The 20,383-nt window shown below is 42.4% G+C and overlaps 1 protein-coding gene across 3 annotated transcripts in view; it reads right to left on the reverse strand.

Moving 5' to 3' along the window:
- The window catches only part of LOC142656226 (bile salt export pump-like), a 56,874-nt gene that overhangs the window by 18,315 nt on the left and 18,176 nt on the right, over window positions 1-20,383 (reverse strand). For all 3 annotated transcript variants that reach the window (XM_075831113.1, XM_075831112.1, XM_075831111.1), the window contains exons 8-16: window positions 19,410-19,534; window positions 19,138-19,312; window positions 16,291-16,404; window positions 14,308-14,418; window positions 13,030-13,155; window positions 11,836-12,039; window positions 10,576-10,746; window positions 7,813-7,993; window positions 6,574-6,649 (exon numbers count right to left, since the gene is read on the reverse strand). In XM_075831113.1, coding sequence (XP_075687228.1) covers window positions 6,574-6,649; window positions 7,813-7,993; window positions 10,576-10,746; window positions 11,836-12,039; window positions 13,030-13,155; window positions 14,308-14,418; window positions 16,291-16,404; window positions 19,138-19,312; window positions 19,410-19,534 — 1,283 coding nt within the window. The remainder of the gene's footprint in view (window positions 1-6,573; window positions 6,650-7,812; window positions 7,994-10,575; window positions 10,747-11,835; window positions 12,040-13,029; window positions 13,156-14,307; window positions 14,419-16,290; window positions 16,405-19,137; window positions 19,313-19,409; window positions 19,535-20,383) is intronic.

Raw genomic sequence — 20,383 nt, forward strand, 5'->3', positions numbered from 1 at the left:
GACAGAGGGGCCGCTGTGGATTTAGTGTTTTTGGACTTTGCAAAGGCATTTGACACTGTCCCCCATAGACGCCTAATGGGTAAATTAAGGACTATAGGTTTAGAAAATATAGTTTGTAATTGGATTGAGAATTGGCTCAAGGACTGTATCCAGAGAGTTGTGGTCAATGATTCCTTCTCTGAATGGTCACCGGTTATAAGTGGTGTACCCCAGGGTTCAGTGCTGGGACCACTATTATTCAACTTATTTATTAATGATATAGAGGATGGGATTAATAGCACTATTTCTATTTTTGCAGATGACACCAAGCTATGTAATATAGTTCAGACTATGGAAGATGTTCATGAATTACAGGCAGATTTAAACAAACTAAGTGTTTGGGCGTCCACTTGGCAGATGAAGTTTAATGTAGATAAATGTAAAGTTATGCATCTGGGTACCAACAACCTGCATGCATCATATGTCCTAGGGGGAGCTACACTGGCGGATTCACTTGTTGAGAAGGATCTGGGTGTACTTGTAAATCATAAACTCAATAACAGCATGCAGTGTCAATCAGCTGCTTCAAAGGCCAGCAGGATATTGTCGTGTATTAAAAGAGGCATGGACTCGCGGGACAGGGATGTAATATTACCACTTTACAAAGCATTAGTGAGGCCTCATCTAGAATATGCAGTTCAGTTCTGGGCTCCAGTTCATAGAAAGGATGCCCTGGAGTTGGAAGAAATACAAAGAAGAGCAACGAAGCTAATTAGGGGCATGAAGAATTTAAGTTATGAGGAAAGATTGAAAGAATTAAACCTATTTAGCCTTGAAAAAGGACGACTAAGGGGGGACATGATTAACTTATATAAATATATTAATGGCACATACAAAAAATATGGTGAAATCCTGTTCCTTGTAAAACCCCCTCAAAAAACAAGGGGGCACTCCCTCCGTCTGGAGAAAAAAAGGTTCAAGCTGCAGAGGCGACAAGGCTTCTTTACAGTGAGAACTGTGAATCTATAGAATAGCCTACCGCAGGAGCTGGTCGCAGCAGGGACAGTAGATGGCTTTAAAAAAGGGTTAGATAATTTCCTAGAACAAAAAAATATTAGCTCCTATGTGTAGAAATTTTTCCTTCCCTTTTCCCTTCCCTTGGTTGAACTTGGTGGACATGTGTCTTTTTTCAGCCGTACTAACTATGTAACTATGTATAGACAAGAATAATACTTCCTGTTTGCTACCAGATTTGTTAAAGTGTATCTGTCGTTATAATTTGTTTTCGATAAAACGAGGAAGAAGTACATGTGAATACATGGAACCAGTGGCGTAACTACCACTGTACCAGCCGCAGTGGTTGCTACGGGGCACGCGGCATGAGGGGGCCCATGCTGCCCACGGACACGCCCCCCCATTTCCTGTGGCGCCACTAGCAGACATTATGGCTGCTACAGCGGTAACAACGCCACTACGGGGCCCACACCGCAAAGCCTCTAACATTTATGGGCTGGGAGGCACGGGCCCTCGCATGCCCGATGGCGTCACTAGCACCGGAGGGGGCCCCGGTGCTAGCGACAGCCACCCCCTCTTGCAGTATTTGTACCTGCGTCTATAGCACGCAGGTACAAATACATGCATTACCGCTGAATGGCACCCGCCAATTAGCGCCTTTCAACGACGCTAGCGGCGCGATGACGTCATCGTGCTGCTTCCGTTGTTGAAAGGCGTTGTTTGATGGGGCAAGTCATTCTGCCCTGCCAATCAGCGCCTTTCAATGACACTAGCGGCGCGATGATGTCATCGCGTCGCTTGCGTCGTTCAGCCCCATTGCCACCAGACGGCATGGGAACGGGATCTTGAGAGTATGTAAAGTTTTCTTTTTTTTATAATAAATCTGTGAGTGGCATTATCTACAGGGGGGCTCTATCTACAGGGGGGGTCTATATGTGGGGATGTGGAGCACAATATACAGGGGGAGCTATATCAGGGACACTATATACACTATATACAGGGATGGGCTATATGTGGAGCACTATCTATAAGGGGAGCTATTTGTAGGGCACTATCTATAGGGATGGGCTATATGTGGGACACTATATACAGGGATGGGTTACCAGTGGGGCACTATCTACAGGGGGGCTATATGTAGGGCACTGTCTACAGGGGTGGGCTATATGTGGAACATTATATAGGGGAAGCTATATGTGAGGCACTATCTACAGTGGTGGGATATATATGGAGCACTATCTATAGGGGAAGCTATATGTAGGGCAGCACGGTGGCTCAGTGGTTAGCACTATTGTCTTGCAGCTCTGGAGTCCATATGTGGGCACTATCTACAGGGGGCTGTTTGTGGGGCACTTTTTATAGGGGCTTCTATGTAGGGCACTATCTACAGAGGCTCTATGGGGGTCACTATCTACAGGGGACTATGGGGGCACTATCTACAAGGGGAGCTGTTTGCACTATACACAAGGGGGAGTTGTGTGACACTATATACAAGGGGCTTCGTGGCACAACGAAGGGGGGGCTGTGTGGCACTACCAAGGGGGGGCTGTGTGGCACTATCTACTAGGGGGGCTGTATGGCACTATTTACAAAGGATGGGCCTAAAGGCTCTTTACGCAAATGTTCAGAAACCTTCTCAGTGATTAAAAAAGCTTGTCTTTAGTAATACAGTAACTCAGGGGCATAACTAGGAAACACTGGGCCTCATAGCAAACTTTTGACTGGTGCCCACTCCCCTGGGTGCCACACACAGCCGGCCCTTAGTGCCCCCTGTAAATAGTACCATACAGCCCCCTCCTGTATATAGTGCTACACAGCACCACCCCGTAGGTAGTGCTATACAGCTCCCCTGTACACACTGCTATACAGTGCCCCCTGTAGACAGGGCTATACTTTCAAGTATCACAAAGAGGGACAATCTATGCAATTTTTTTCTTTTAAGCCATGCCTCTAATCTCACTCAATCCCCGCCCATACACACCCGGTTCAGCTCACGCAGTATCATGCTCCCATCGTGCCCCCCACACAGTATAATGCCCCATAGCTGCCACCATACAGTATAATGCCCCCATACAGTATTATGTCCACACAGATGCCCCATACAGTATAATGTCCACACAGATGCCCCACACAGTATAATGCCCACACAGATGCCCCGTACAGTATAATGCCCACACAGATGCTCCCATGCAATACAATGCCCAAACAAATTCCCCCATACAGCCTAATGCCCCATAACTGTCCCAATGCAGTATAATACCCCCATAGCTGCCCCCGCAGTATAATGCTCCCCATAGCTGCCCCACACAGTATAATAACCCCCATAGCTGCCCCCACACAGTATAATGCCTTCCATAGCTGCCCCCACATAGTATAATGCCCCACACAGTATAATGCCCCCTCATAGCTGCCCCCACAATATAATGCCCCCCATAGCTGCCCCCACAGTATAATGCCACCCATAGCTGTCCCCACAGTATAATGCCCCCCATAGCTTCACCAACACTATAATGACCCCACAGTTTAATGCCCCCCATAGCTGCCCCCACTGTATATTTCCCCCATAGCAGCCCACACAGTATAATGCCCCATGCAGTATAATGCTCGCCAAAGCTGCTCCACATAGTATAAATACCCCCATAGCTGCCCCCACAGTATAATGCCCCACACAGTATAATGCCCCCTCATAGCTGCCCCCACAATATAATGCCCCCCATAGCTGTCCCCCTAGTATAATGCCACCCATAGCTGTCCCCACAGTATAATGTTCCCACAGTATAATGTCGCCCATACAGAATAATGCCCCTCATATAGTAAAATGCTCCTGTAGCTGCCACCATATCAGCCCCCCTTCCCTACCATGTATAATGCTCCATAGTGCCTAATAGAAAAATAATAACATAATTACTTACCTATCCCCGTTCCCACGACGGGTGGAGGATCCTTCTTCTCCGGTCTGTGCTGTGAGTGACTCGGCGCAGACAGGCGCGATGACGTCACTACATCGAGCCGCTCGCAGCAGAGTGTATGCTGGAGCAAGGAGCCACCAGCTTCTTGCTCCAGCATTCAGGAAGCAAGACCAGCGCGGTCAGCGCTGTGTGGCTACGGGGGGCCCTCTGGGCGCCCCAGGCTTAGGGGCCCAGTCGCAAATGCGACCGTTGCGACCCCTAGAGCTACGCAACTGCAGTAACTATAAACACAGGGAAGAGGAGAGGGGCAGGAGGGAGGTGATGCTGCAGTCTCTATGTCTAAGCCTGTGTGTGAGACTCATGCTGTGAGAGGGGAAGTGGGAGAAACATATAATTAGTCAGAGTATACAGCACGTAAAGAGTTCACCCGCTCAGCACAGTTATAGAGAGTAAATGTACATTTAAAGTAATGATGCAGAGGAAAAAGCCCAAAACATGCAGGTTACATTCAACATTTCTGCCTGTGCTACATATAATACACATCTATTTGTAATGACACATATTTTTATATTTTTATTTCACAAAATAAAGCAGATGTTACTGAGACAAGAGGTGTACCGTGTAGGAGAAGATCTGAAAAGAAAATTCTGTTATGTAACCAATAATATATTTCAATATAAACATGTAGCTACTAAACTGGAGATATAGAAGAACTGGGTTTATCTGTACAATGCGGTTTGTACACTTTTCTATGGGACTTCAAATAAACCTTCTACTTTATCTTAAGCTCGCGAGTTATGATCCAAAAAAGCAACTATACATGACAAATTTAACTGTGATACATTTGTATTTGTTACGACTGCGGCCATGGACCGCCGCTGCTCACCTTCGGCGTACGGCCGTGATCGCAGCCTCCTGGCCGTCTGACAGCGTCTTCCGCCATGGAGATGCCAGCTGGCGCGGCCTTCTCGTCCTGGACTGTGTTGTAGGGTGTGCGTGTGCTCGTCCCCGGGCTTAAAGGGCCAGCACGCGTATTCTCTAAAGTTTCCCTAACCTATTCCCAGATCACCCTGGACTCTAAAAAGGGATCTGCCCTTCCTCTCCTTGCCTGAGCGTTGTTGTAGTTTTTCCATGTTCGTATTGCAAATGGTCCCTTAGTGTTATCTTGATCCCCATGTTCTCATGCCCTGCTACCTGTAACCTGTATCCCGTGCTGTTTTTATTTATTGAGCCTGTCTAGTGTTGGAGTCGTGCTGTGCAATGTGCTGTTATACACCATGTCTGGCGTCATCTGCCACTCCTGATATCCTCCGCCACGTCTGGCGCAACTTGCTATACCTGCTGGTATACACGTGTTATCGGCCACTCTTGGTACCATCCGCCACATCTGGCGCAACCTGCCACATCTAGTCCCATCCGTGCCAGAGCCTCTGCAATTGTCTGGACTATCTCATATACCCTTGTGTTATAAACTCTCTGTATAGGACTTTGCACAGACTGTGACTTGGCCAGCTGCCTCTCCGCTATGGCGGAGTGGCCTAGTGGGTCCACATACCCCTAGATTGTGACAGTATTTCTACATTGAAGCATCAAAACACAGAAAAGAAAGCTACACACATTGTTACACATGATTACAATGTCACATGTCTCTTCACTATATGTACTGTTCGATGTATACCACTGACACCGGTTTTTTTTTGTCGTGGCACTCAAGCTAATAGAGGACCTGGCTATTATTGTCCATTGGAACAAAGTAATGTCTGCTTATAAATAGCAAGTATCATGGGTATTCAAGATTGTGCCTATAATATAGATCATGTAATATTAGGCCCATACATACCTAAAAATATACAAAACTGAACAAAAGTCATAGACCACCCTTTGATTTATTTATTTTCCAGTAAGGCTTTGTTCACACCTGGGCTGTGACATTCCGTTGTTCTGTTCCGTCAGAGGAGCAGAACAAGGAAATAATGGAACCAACGTTGCACAACGAATTCCGACGGAAGCCATTGATTTTTGTAGGCTCCGTTGGTTTTCTGTCGGGGTATCCGTGATTTTACCGGACACAATAGCGCACCATGCTGCACTATTGTCTCCAGTAATCCCTGCCGGATCTGCAACGGAGGCCCCTAACGGAGCCTCAAACGCAGATGTAAACGAAGGCTAACCATTAAGTACTTGTTATACATTTTTCAGGATCGGGGAAAAAAACTGAAAACATTTACCATAAAATAAGACAAAAGCCCTCAACAATATAATAGAAGCATAATATACCTATATTTAATTTCTCTGTCATTTCTCTGTCATGTAGCGGCGATTCACAGGTATTCACCCATTGAAGTGAATTGGAGAAAAGGCTGCAATACCTGTGAATCGCTGCTATATGTGTGTGGACGATTCACAGCGAGCAAGTAGAAATGAAGGGGAAGCAGCGCTGGAACAAGCGATGCACCCCCTTCAAAACAGCTGATTGGCGGGGGTGCCAGGAGTTGGACCCCGAGCGATCAGCTATTGATGGCCTATCCTGAGGATAGGCCATACATTTTTTCAAGGACTGGAAAACCCCTTTAACTCACAGAGATTATGAGATCGCATAACTTTTCATTATATGATGATTATGTTTTATATATACATAACACTGGAAAATTCTTTATTTAGTAAACAAACAAACCTAAAACTTGACTGGTAGCTTCCTCTGCTTAACGTTCGCGTTTTCTCTACATCAGGGTTTTCATCTGCAACTTTTTCTGAGATTAATAATAAAGAAATTATACAAAGTTCGGGAAAAGGGTAAACCAGACATTTCCAATAAAGTAAATGCAGCAGCAGCATATTGTAAAAATGTTTTGACTTAAAACAATGAACTTTCCTCCAGAGCGAGAGACGCTCTTTACAGCTGCTCTTTAAGGGGGACCTCCATCTATTAAGTTAGCAACACCTTACGCTTCTATGGACAAAAACTGTTTTACTACATTTACTGTCATACCTGTTATAAGATGCCTTCATCTAGCCCTAGTCTTTTACACAGACGGACATTATTATTTTTTTATCTTATGCACCATTAGACCTTATTCACATGAATATTTTCTTCTATTCATATTTTAAATACGCAGTATGTACTATTGTTAGATCTGTTTGATATGGGATTCATACATGTCCCAAGAAAATGTGGGGACTTTATATTTAGATCAATATCGATTACATACAGTCTATCTTTGATCTGCATTTGTGGCTGGGCAATGGGAGAAAATCTGACTTAAAAAATCAATTATTGATCACTGACAGAGCTTAAGAGTTTATTCACACATTGGGTTTTTTTGTGGGTTTTCTTTGCCACAATTTTTTCAAAAATCACTGCAGAAAACTATGACAAAACTGTGACATGTAAATAAACCCTAAAAGGGCTGTCTGCTTTGGACAATCCCTTTTTATTAGAAACTTCCCACTATGATAAGCTGATTACAGGGTTTTCTGCTACTGGTCCCACCAGCAATCAGCTGTAATCTGTGTGTGTGTGTGTGTGTGTGTGTGTGTGTGTGTGTGTGTGTGTGTGTGTGTGTGTGTGTGTGTGTGTGAATCTGACAGCAAATGTTTAGTTTTCCTGCAGCGCTTCCACAGGTGAAAGGAGGCATTACACAGTTCCATAGAAATCTGCTCTGGCTAATGTATGATGGTCCTTAATAGGAAATCCCCCCTATATTAACTCAGAATATGATGTTAAAAAATAAGTTTTCCAAACTAGAAAACTGGTTGCACTATCCACACTCCGTGTCTGTATTTATGTCCTGTATCTAGAACTTTTGTGAATGAGGTCTCTAAATTTTTGTGAAAAGCAACAAAAAGTATGACAACCTACCAGGTTTATTATAGAAAATAATGGCTTTTATAATGATAGAACTTAACACATTACCTGATGGTGTATTCTGGTTTTGCAGGGTGACTAAAGTAAAGTAAACTCCTTTAATTTTCAGGAGATCTTCATGTGTTCCCATCTCTACTGCTCTTCCACCATCAAATCCCACAATTATATCTGCATTCCGGACCGTGGAGAGACGATGAGCTATGGAAATGGTTGTCCTTCCACTACGTACCTAAAAAGTAAAAATAAATTTTAAGAACACTCAGTGACAAAATGGACTGGTAGAACATAAGACACTGAAACCCAGGATAGACATTGGGACAGACACCCATAGCCCCAGCATTGTGAGGGTTTTATAGTGAACATGGAGATTTTATCCTCGATAGACATTACATATAACAGTCCTTTACTTTTCACAAAGTGGACGTTAAGTGATATTTAAGAAACACGAACTACACAAAGACCTCATGTATTAAAACCAGGGTTGGTCTTACAATTGGTGGTGCTCTGTGTGGTATTCTCTGTTGGCATCCCCCCACCATATATGGTGTACTGTCATACAGTGGACAAATAACTATACCATATAATGCCTTATTATTAGTGTCAAACGGGATGGTGCCTAACAGAACAACCAAATAGTTGTCTAAATAACAGTGCTGTACAATGCCATGATCACCACCAAACACTACAAAAAAGTCCACATTTAATTATCGGCCATATACTTATTCTATTTCTGTTTAAGGGAGATAGAACTGATAGTAGAAATCAGTAGCAAACTCTTATCTTATCTGGTATATCCATTATCTGCATATAATGACTTGATATCATTCTAACTCTGCACAATATTGTAAACCTACTCTGGTAGGTTAGGGTGTGCTCACATCAGCGTTGTCTTTCCGTTGATGGGTTCTTCTAGAGCTTTCCTTCGGGGAAAACCCTCAATGGAAAGGCAAACGGAAACCATCACCGACGGAACCTCTCAACGGAAAGGTAACGCTGATGTGAACACACCCTAACCTACCATATTATGTTTGCAATATTGTGCTGAGTTATAATGATATCAAGTCATTATATGCAGATAATGGATATACCAGCCCAGATAAGAGAAGAGTTTGCTACTGATTTCTACTATCAGTTCTATCTCTGATCACCGGGATAACATCCTAAGGCCGGATTCACACGAGCGTGTGCGTTTTGCGTGCGCAAAAGGTACTTAACAGCTCCGTGTGTCATCACCATATGATGCGTGGCTGGGTGATTTTCGCGCAGCCGCCATCATTATGACACTCTGTTTGTATATTTGTAAACAGAAAAGCACGTTGTGCTTTTCTGTTTTCATTCATACTTTTTACTGGTCTTGCGCGAATCACGCGCGTCACACGGAAGTGCTTCCGTGTGCTGCGCGGGATTTTCACGCACCCATTGACTTCAATGGGTGCATGATGCGCGAGAAACGCACAAATATAGGACATGTTGTGCGTTTTACGCAGCGGACACACGTTGCGTATAAATCACTGACTGTCTGCACGGCCCCATAGACTAACATAGGTCCGTGCGACACGCGTGAAAATCACGAGCGTTGCACGGACGTATATCACGTTCGTCTAAATAAGCCCTAATAGTCATATTTCAGAGCCACTGGGATTGTTCTCAATTTAGAGTCATTGTCGTCATCATCCTATAATAATACCCAGATCGACTGAAGATGACTATTCTCGTAGTGTCTGACAGTAGAAATAATAAAACACAGATCGTGTTGTATATTAGCTTACCTGTTTATACAGCTCAAAACTTATTGCTGAACAAAACGAAATGATTTTTTTTGTGGATTACATGTAATAGATGAGTAATTACATTAGTCAGTCTCTATTATATGAAAAGTCAATGGGACAGGTAACGTTGTCAGAGTTCCTATTGTCTAGTGGTGTCATAACGTTTTTCTGGTATGTTTGGCAAGGAGTAAAGACAAGGAGCATTATACACTGTGTAGCAAATACCACTAATAATATATACACACACACACACACACATACACACACACGCACACACACACACACACACACACACACACACACACACACACACACAATGACATGATAACATATACAGCTTTTATTTCCTCAAAAGTTTATTTTAATCATTAACTTAGTGCCGTTCCCACTCGTCACTGATTAAGAGATACATCCCATTGAAGAGTCCAAAAAATTCCAACTCACGCACTTGGAGATCCAAAGATCTCCAGCAGTGAAGTACTTTTCATAGAGTCAGACCATGTGACTGCTGTGGGGCCGGTGGTGGAAAGGGGCCTAGCACTGAGCTGCTTCTCTAGCTTTCCTAAACAAAGTATTAGCTTCTGTCTGCAGCAACCGCAATGAACTCACTGCATACATTTTCTTTTTCACAGATCCCATTGATTTCAATATTAGTTGTATATATTCATACGAACTGAGCTCCCCCTAGTGGTGGCTGCAGGCAGGCAACGTTTCATCATTTACTGTGTGAGGGGAAGCAGAGGATTTGGAGTACTATGTGTGAAAATTGTAGCACTAATCCCTATAAAGTTGTGTTTTACAGTAGGACATTTACCCTATTCACCCTATTCTAAGTTTTGCTATAGGGCGCTATGATTTTCTGTGTACACCCTTGTGTATTACTAAACATCATATTGTATACAGTTACCTTTCCATCTGTTGGGTAATAAAAGCTTTGGATGAGTTTTACTGCAGTAAAGGACAGTAATACCCATTATTGACATCTTGTCTCACATGTGATATATGTTTATGAATGTTTCTCTAATGACTTGGACAAACTAACCTTATTGAGGGCTTGCTGTACAACAGATTCACTCTCGTTATCCAGAGCAGATGTGGCCATGTCAAGGAGAAGGATTCTGGGATTTCTGACAAGAGCCCGGGCAATGGCAATTCTCTGCTTCTGTCCTCCACTCATCTGTCCCCCACCTTCTCCAACCATGGTGTCAAAGTTCTAGAAAATAAGAAACACCCCACAAAATACTGAAACTTAAATGATAACTTTGATGATCCTTCTAAAAAAAAACTATTTTATACATAAGCAAATGGGGTATGCACATGAGAAGGGAAAATGCATGCCAAGAATATTTACTAAATGGGAAAACTCTGGGTAACACTGACAAGGAAAAGGACTTTGGAATTTTAGTTGACAGTAAATTTAACCATAGTAACCAGTGTCAGGTAGCTGCTGTAAAGGCAAATAAGATCACGAGGTGCATCAAAAAGGGCATAGATGCACATAATGAGAACATAGTTCTACGCCTTTGTAAATCACTATTGAGACCGCACACGGAATATTGTGTACAGTTTTGTGCACCAGTGTGCAAAAAAGACGTCGTACAGCTTGAGCGGGTTCAAAGGCGGGCAACTAAATATAATGGGTAGACCTGAGTACCCAGAAAGATGATCAAAATTGGGTCATTAAGTTATAGAAAAGACAAGTGACTTCATAACAATGTAAAAATATGTCAAAGGTCAATACAGGGATCTCATTGATTTATAGCCAGGTCTGTAGCTATAACAAGAGGGCATCCTCTACGTATAGAGGAAAGAAGGTTTCTACACAAACATAGAAGGGGATTCTTTACTGTAAGAGCAGTGAGACTGAGGTAGGGGAAGTTGTCATGGGGAATTCACTAAAAGAGCATAAAAGGTTCCCGGATGCCTTTCTTTGGTGTAAGAATATTTAATGATCCAGGAATTTATTCTGATTGACATATTTGGAGTCAGGAAGGAATATTTTACCCTAAGAGGAGAAAAATTAGAAATTGCCTCATGGGTGTTTTGTCTTCCTCTGCATCAACATTGCAGGAGAATGGGCTAAATTGAATGGACTTATATTTTTTTAACTTTACAACCTGTTACTGTGTTACTATAACATTACAGCTTTTAACTCTTTGGAGTTATGAAGTTTGATAATTGCTTCACCACTTAAAATAACTAAGGAGTGTATCCTCTTTCACAATGGGATTAGGTAACGTATTTACATTCTCCTGTAAAATTACTGTTCCATTTACAGTAAAGCCTCTTTGCCTCATTTTACCTCTGGTAAATCCATGATGAAGTTGTAGGCATTAGCTTCCTTTGCTGCTTTGATAATGTCATCCATAGTGACCCCATCTCTTCCATATTTAATATTTTCAGCGATGGTTGTAGCAAATAATACTGGTTCCTGTTCAACTATTCCAATCAAGGAGCGCAGCCACGGAATATTAAGTGTGCGAATGTCATGTCCGTCTAAGGTGACCTGGGGGTGAAAATGACAAACCTTGAGAAAACTTTTCCATATAGGTCAACATTTACTAAACCAAACATGGTGGAAAAAGTTTATTGACTTCATCTTATGTTTTTCTATATCCTTTTAAAAAAAAAATATTTAACAACCTGGCAGCCACCCTGCCCCACTCACAGTCTGGCTTCCCTCTATACCTACTCCTGGGCTCCCGCTTCTGTCTCCTTCCGACCTTGGAGCCTTGTCTGGCGGCTGGCCATCCCGGTGTGTTACTAGGCACCTATATCTTTAACACATTTTAATGACCAGTGAATAGGAAATCTTGATGCCATAAAGACCGGCTATGTTGCTGCTATAGCTATGGGGCCCACGAGATGGAACAAAAAGGGGCACCACAGATAAATACTGTGCCTCTTTCCTATAGCCTGTATTAACCAACACAGGGATACCCCTATCCACAATCATAGCAATGTTGGCAAACAATTGAGGGCAAATTAGAGGATTATGTCTTTCTTCTCTCATACTGGGGTGGACAACAAGCACCAAGTCCTTTCTATAACTAATGAAATGATTCAACTACTTGACCCTTTGCTCTGTCTCTGGTTCCACCTGCTGAATTTGCTACGCAGTCTAGGTATGCCAGCCAGTCCGACTCGGGTTCAGAATTCCAAGTCCATACCTCCTTTCAGGGGTTAAAGATGAAGAAGAAGCTTTTTGTTCCACTGAACAACCCTAAGCCAAATCCAATGGCAACATAGTAGGTCCACTATCTAGATCTTGACAATATGTATACAAATAATAATATTTTATAAACACTACATGTATGTAACTAAGAATGGCCCCAATCGTTTCTTTACAAGGGGAGATGGGGTTTGTTGGCTCTGTGTTGTGTGTACCCCATGCAGATGGCATGGTTGAGCAGTATCAACATTTCCTGTAAATGGGTAAGTGTAGATGAACATACGTCCGTAAATACTAATTGAACATCATATTGCGTGCAGTTACCTTTCCATCTGTAGGGTCATAAAATCTTTGGATGAGTTGCACTGCGGTACTTTTTCCAGAACCACTAGGTCCAATAAAAGCTGTGGTCTCACCAGGCTTAATACTAATATTGAGAGCAGTCAGAATCTGTGAATTTGGAAGCAACAGCAGTGTGTTACCTTAGTCTTTCAATATGTTTCACACAGTAATTACAATAGATAAACGGAAAATTGAACGCTTTAGTTTATGCATGTAAATAACGAGGAAAACAATAATTTTTTTCCCAATAATTAAATCTATTGAATTCAATAGGGAAGCATTTTCCATGAGCAGAATTGCTGTTTGAGTTACCACCACTATTGTAGTAATGATAAACATTTTTGATGCTATTAATTATTTTTCAGAATTACCTATTTGAAGAAGTTGTCAAGAATTATAAAGAATAATGATTGATTTCCAGAAACAGCGCCACTCATGTCCTTGGGCTATATCTGGTATGCCACTAATCCCCAGTGAACAGGGTTGAGCTGCAATACCAGACACAGCCAAAGGACAAAATTAGCGCTATTTCTAGAGGAAAAAAATGGCAGAACCTTTTTTTCTAATCCCAGACCACCCCTTTAAGGGTTGTAAAACCCTCTTAAACTCTTACAACCAAGTTAACCTGTATTTATTATCTGTTATTTCTATAGTGTCAACATATTCTGCATCATTTTTTCTGACACTAATGTAGGTTAAAGTCTAAATTCTGTACCTTAGACATAGTCACTAAGGCTAATCTCATACAATGCCTGGTATATATCAGTATTAGACTTTGTTCACATCTGTGTTGGGACTCCGTTCATGGGTTCCCTCGGAGCTTTCCGTCAGGGCAACCTATGAACGGAATCCAAATTGAAACAAACGGAAACCATAGGTTTCCGTTCGCATCACCATTGACTTCAATGGTGACGGATCCGGTGCAAATGGTTTTCATTTGTCACCGTTGTGTAAGGGTTCTATAGTTTTGATGGAATCAATAGCGCAGACGGCTGCGAAGAAAAACACTAAGTAATAGAAAGAAACCAACTAGTATGAAATAATCACTAGAAAATAATGTAGGTGATGCCCTAGGACAAGAGTTGCTTATTACCAAGAGATTTTGACTTTGTCAGGGGTAAAAAAAAAATATGAAATACAATTTGAATAAAAATATAAAATAATTAAATATCCTATTTTTTAATCAAATTACTATTTAACCTATTAGAGTGATGTGCCGTTAAAAATAAAATAAACATAGCAATATCTGACAGGTCATACCTTCACTTCAGGCCTTGATGGATAATGGAAATTCACATCATGGAACTCAATAACACCCTTCACTTGATCTAATTTGTGGCCTTCATTGGACATACAGTCAATTACTGGAGTCTTAAAAAAAAATTATAAAATTGTCAATATTTATCACCTCTGATTACTGTCAATACATGAGGCCAAACAATGCAAATACGAGGGGTTGCCCAATGCTATGATTCCCTTCCAATGGACATCCAGTATATGATACATAACATCAGTAATGAATTATTGATGTTTTAATAATGGTGCAAAAAGTCTGAATGATTTTGATAATTGAGGAGAAAAAGAAAAGGATACATTTAAATAAAAGTTCAGTTACCACATTTATTTATTTTTTTCAAAAAGAGGCTTTAAGGCTGGTTCACACGACCTATTTTCAGGCGTAAACGAGGCGTATTATGCCTCGATTTAGGCCTGAAAATACGGCTCCAATACGTCGGCAAACATCTGCCCATTCATTTGAATGGGTTTGCCGACGTACTGTGCCGACGACCTGTAATTTACGCGTCGTCGTTTGACAGCTGTCAAAAGACGACGCGTAAAATTACAGCCTCGTCAAAAGAAGTGCAGGACGCACAAGCGAAAACCTCATCACAACATCTCATCTAAACACACGCTTAGGGGGGATTCACACGAGCGTGTATTCGGTCCGTGCGGGCCGCGTGGTTTTCACGCGACACGCATCGACCAATACAAGTCTATGGGGCAGTACAGACAGTAAGTGCTTTTTGCGCAGCGTTTGTTCGCTGCGTACAAAACGCGACAGGTTCAATAAGTGCGTATTTCGCGCATCACGCACCCATTGAAGTCAATGGGTGCGTGAAAACCACGCAGGTTGCACGGAAGCACTTCCGTGCGAACCGACTGAAACAGCGCACCAGCTGTCAAAAGGATGAATGTAAACAGAAAAGCACCACGTGCTTTTCTGTTTCCGAACATCCAAACGGAGTGTCTTTGAGATGAGCGAACCCGGACAAGCGAACCGGACTTCACCACGTTCGGCCGAACTCGTTTTGGCCGAACCCGGCAAAAAAATGTCCGGTACGCGACGTCAGGACATAGTCACTGTCCAGGGTGCTGAAAGAGTTAAACTGTTTCAGCACCATGGACAGTGACTACCGATCCCAAAAAACATGAACCTGTAAAAAAAAACGAAGTTCTGACTTACCGATAACTCCCGGTTTCTTCCTCCAGTCTGACCTCCCGGGATGACAATTCAGTCCAAGTGACAGCTGCAGCCAATCACAGGCTGCAGCGGTCACATGGACTGCCGCGTCATCCAGGGAGGTGGGGCCCGATGTCAAGAAAGGCGCGTCACCAAGGACGCGTCACCAAGGCAACGGCCGGGAGGGCAGATCTCGGTAAGTACGAACTTTTTCTTTTTTTTTAACAGGTTGCTGTATATTGTGTTCGGCATTCACTGTCGAGGGTGCTGAAAGAGTTACTGCCGATCAGTTAGCTCTTTCAGCACTTTGGACAGTGACGGCCGTCGACTAGCCTCATCTCTATGATGGCGGCTGCGCGAAAATCACGCAGCCGCGCATCATACACGGATGACACAGGCAGCTGTCAAATGGTTTTTGCGCGCGCAAAACGCTGCGTTGTTTGCGCGCGCAAAAACGCAACGTCCGTCTGTATCTGCCCTTACTGTCTGTAGGAAGGCAAATAGCTAGGGACAAAGGGAGTGAAGTAACACATGACTGAAGAATCAGATTACACAGGACTTGTTTGTAGTCTGGTACCATGGAGACACATTGATTTGCATAGGAGCTGCATACACAAAAACGGTAGGATTTTTATACTTAAGAACATTTGCAAGATGGCTTCATTTTTTTAATGCATTTGATAAATGCCAACAAATCGATGCAAAAGTATACAGATTTTTTTATTTATCCTCGGCGGTTAAACTACAAATTGATAAAGATGTTGTGCTCTTTTAAGACTTACCTTTTCTATTGTCTCATATATAATTGTTGCAGCTGCTCTGCCAGAGGCAAAAGCTTCCAAGCATGGAGAAGCCTGCCCCAGATTCATGGCAGCGACCAAAACACCAAAGAATACCTTAAATTTTGAAAACAAAATGTTCTTATTTCATAAAATACATTAGTTTTTATGTTACTGTAAATAAATGTGTAATTTGTCCATCAGAACAAAAGGTATTCAGGCCTGGGCATGTACTGTACAGATGTAGCCATCTTTATATTGACTCTGATAACCTACCTCAACGTGATATCACACAACAAAAGCCATTGAAAAGTCATTGAAAAAGTTAATGTTGCTTGACACTGTGTATTTAATGTGTTGAAAGTCAAGATAAAGATGGCTACATCTGCACTTGTAATAGAAGATTAATTTTTTTTTGCTATCCCCGCTATTATCCTTATTCTGCCCTTCTTGGAGTAGGCTGCACCATGCTACCAAAGGCTATGACAATAAAGGAAGAATTTAAGGGTATGTGCACATGACAACGGCAAATACGTCTGAAATTACTGAGTTGTTTTCAGGAGAAAACAGCTCCTGAATTTCAGACGTAATTGCATGTACTCGCGTTTTTCGCGGCGTCTTTTACGGACGTAATTGGAGCTGTTCTTCATTGGAGTCAATGAAAAACGGCTCCAATTACGTCCCAAGAAGTGTCCTGCAGTTCTTTGACGCGGCCGTAATTTTGCGCGCCGTCTTTTGACAGCGACGCGTAAAATGACAACTCGTCTGCACAGTACATCGTAACACCCATTGCAAGCAATGGGCAGATGTTTGCAACATATTGAAGTCATCTTTTCAGGCGTAATTCGAGGCGTAAAACGCCTCCATTACGCCTGAAAAATGGTCGTGTGCACATACCCTAAGGCTGGGTTCACACGACCTATTTTCAGAAGTAATGGAGGTGTTTTTACGCCTCGAATTACGTCTGAAAAGACGGCTCCAATACGTCGGCAAGCATCTGCCCATTACTTTCAATGGGCTTTACGATGTTCTGTGCCGACGACCTGTCATTTTACGTATCGCTGTCAAAAGACGGCTCGTAAAATTACAGCCTCGTCAGAAGAAGTGCAGGACACTTCTTGGGACGTTTTTGGAGCCGTTTTCTCATAGACTCCAATGAAAACAGCTCCAAAAACGGCCATAAAAAACGCAGCGAAAAACGCGAGTTGCTCAAAAAAATGTCTGAAAATCAGGGGCTGTTTTCCCTTGAAATCAGCTCCGTATTTTCAGACGTTTTTTGTTAAGCGTGTGAACATACCCTAAGGGTATGTTCACACGGCCTATTTACGGACGTAAATCGGGCGTTTTTGCCCCGAATTACGCCCGAAAATAGCGCCTCAATAGCGCTGACAAACATCTGCCCATTGAAAGCAATGGGCAGACGTTTGTCTGTTCACACGAGGCGTATATTTACGCGCCGCTGTCAAAAGACGGCGCGTAAATAGACGCCCGCGTCAAAGAAGTGACCTGTCACTTCTTTGGCCGTAATTAGAGCCGTTATTCATTGACTCCAATGAATAGCAGCGCCAATTACGTCCGTAATTGACGCGGCGTTCAAGCGCCTGCACATGCCGGTACGGCTGAAATTACGGGGATGTTTTCAGGCTGAAACATCCCCGTAATTTCAGCCGTTACGGACGCCCTCGTGTGAACATACCCTAAGGGTTCATGCGCATGACAATGTTGTGTGCACAGACTCTGTGAGGCAGTGCATGGATTTCTGTTTTACAGACATATGGGCACTCCATGTGCTGCTATATGGTGTTTCAGGGAGGCACCGAAATCTTGAGTAGAAGAAAAACTTCTAGGGTAGAAGAACTCTAATATAGCATACATCAAGCATACCACAATTTGTTTTTCTCGTGAATTCCATGTAGAAGAAAACCTCAGAGGCACACTGAAGTGTAGCATGTTTAGTAGAATTCTATGGTTGCCATATTATCCGTGCTACATGGATCTGTAGTATAATTAGGCACAAGTGGCTTAAAGGCTATGTACACCTTTGAAAACATGTTGGTTTTTTTTTGGGTTTTTTTAAATAAAAATGTGTATCAATGTTTTTGATGCAACGTTCTAATCACTTTTTATTAAAAAATATTATTACTTTTTCAGATACAGCTGCTTTGTGTTCTGTATACAGAGCCACTGTATCCAGAGCTGAGACCTGAATCTGCCAGGTAAGTGGAACTGGCGGGCTCAGTGTCAGCTGGTCCTGCGTGTCTCTGACACGCAGGATCCACCTACCGATAACAACTAAGTTATGAACTTAGATGTGATAGGTAACAGCGTGATCCTGCGCGACACTGATCCCATCAGAGCCGCTGATCTGACAGATTCAGGTTTCAGCGCAAAATAAAGATGCTCTGTATACAGGATACAAAGCAGCTGTATCTCAAAAAGTTAAAAGAATTCTTAATAAAAAGTCATTATAAAGTTGCACCAAACACACTGATACACATTTTTATGATATAAAAAATTAAGTTTTGAAAGGTGTATATATAAGTCTTTAACTTGGTAAAATAACTAAACACATGACATAACAAAATTGTCCATTTGGACTCCGTTCACGATTGCGTTAATTCAATTCTATCAGATTTTTGTTACTTTTTGACACCATAGAAGTCTAATAGAACTATTTTAATTCTATGGGAACTTTCAGGATGCATTTTGATTTATTACAAAACGGTTCATAACGTATATTTCATATCCATACTATCGTTCTACCCTGCACAACATAACCTCTGTTTCCCTTGTGCCATCTTGTCTATATTCTGGATTTGGCACTGCATTGTAACGCTGGATAACAATTACCTGTAGGAGACTCCCTGGTGTAAGTTCCTTTGTGTCAATAACCAGTTTGGATCCATACCAAAATGCCAGAGAGTAGCACAGGAATATAATACACCACATGTATCCCTGAAAGAAGCCGATAATTGTTCCTTTCCTAATGCCCCAGGCCTGGGCGTCCACTAAATTGTTGTCATAGCTGTAAAAATGAACAGATGGTAAAGATATAGATTTATTCATCATCATCATCCTATCAGTTCATTATTTCCAGCTTTTTGTAGACTTTACGTTCCTACCGTTCAGTTTCTCTTTTCTCCCCACCAAAGGCGGCCACAGTTCGGATGGAGGAAAGTACTTCATCTGCCACAGACCCAGCTTTGGCATACGCTTTCAGCTCTCTGCCAGTCAGTCTTGCAACAGCCTAAAAATATATCATAGATAAGACTATGAAGACGAGTTTATAAACTATGGGGACATGTGGAAAACTTGATATGCCGCATTAGTTTTAGCCAAACGATAGCTCTGAATGCCATTAACAGAAGCCCAGACAAGGCCACAGATGAACAATTCGTCGTTTTAAGTATGGCGTTGTCATCCAAAACAGCAACCTTCACAGACCGGCTTGTGGAAGACAAGTTGTTCAGAAACGGCCCTTTGAAATAATTAAAGGCTATTTTACACGGGCCCATAATTAGGCAAGCAAACGTTTACACAAACGCTTATTCCCCATCATTGCCCTGTGTAAACAGAGCAGCGATCACCCAAAGAACAAGATCAGCTGATCAGATCTTTTATGCGGCCAAAAGAATGGGTGTTAGTCCCCAGCAGATCTCTCTGTGCTGCTGACAGTGCATGGGGACGAATGATTATAGTAAGGATTGTTCGTCCCCATACATTAACGATCATTGGTGATCTATCTAATGAGCGCCAGTCAATGTGCTGTGCGAAGTTCCATACCGTGTTTTTGTTTTTTTTTAAGTATACGAATGTATACCGGCCAGATAGAGGCCAAAAGGACACTCTTTTGTCCTCCGTCTGACAATGGAGCCCTATAGACACGTTCAGCGTGTACATCGGGAGCTTTCACAACGTACATGTTAAACATAACCATAAAACGCAATGTAAACAGGGCCCAGCTCATGATGTAAATGCCGCTCAGCTCATAGTTCTGAGCAGCGATGATACTACATATGGAATTACCATAAAGTGCTTTAGCTTATAACATAAGGCACTAACTGTACTTGCTGGTAATAATAATATCACTAGGAGG

This window comes from Rhinoderma darwinii, chromosome 6 (genome assembly GCF_050947455.1).
Source record: "Rhinoderma darwinii isolate aRhiDar2 chromosome 6, aRhiDar2.hap1, whole genome shotgun sequence".
Classification (NCBI taxonomy): domain Eukaryota; kingdom Metazoa; phylum Chordata; class Amphibia; order Anura; family Rhinodermatidae; genus Rhinoderma; species Rhinoderma darwinii.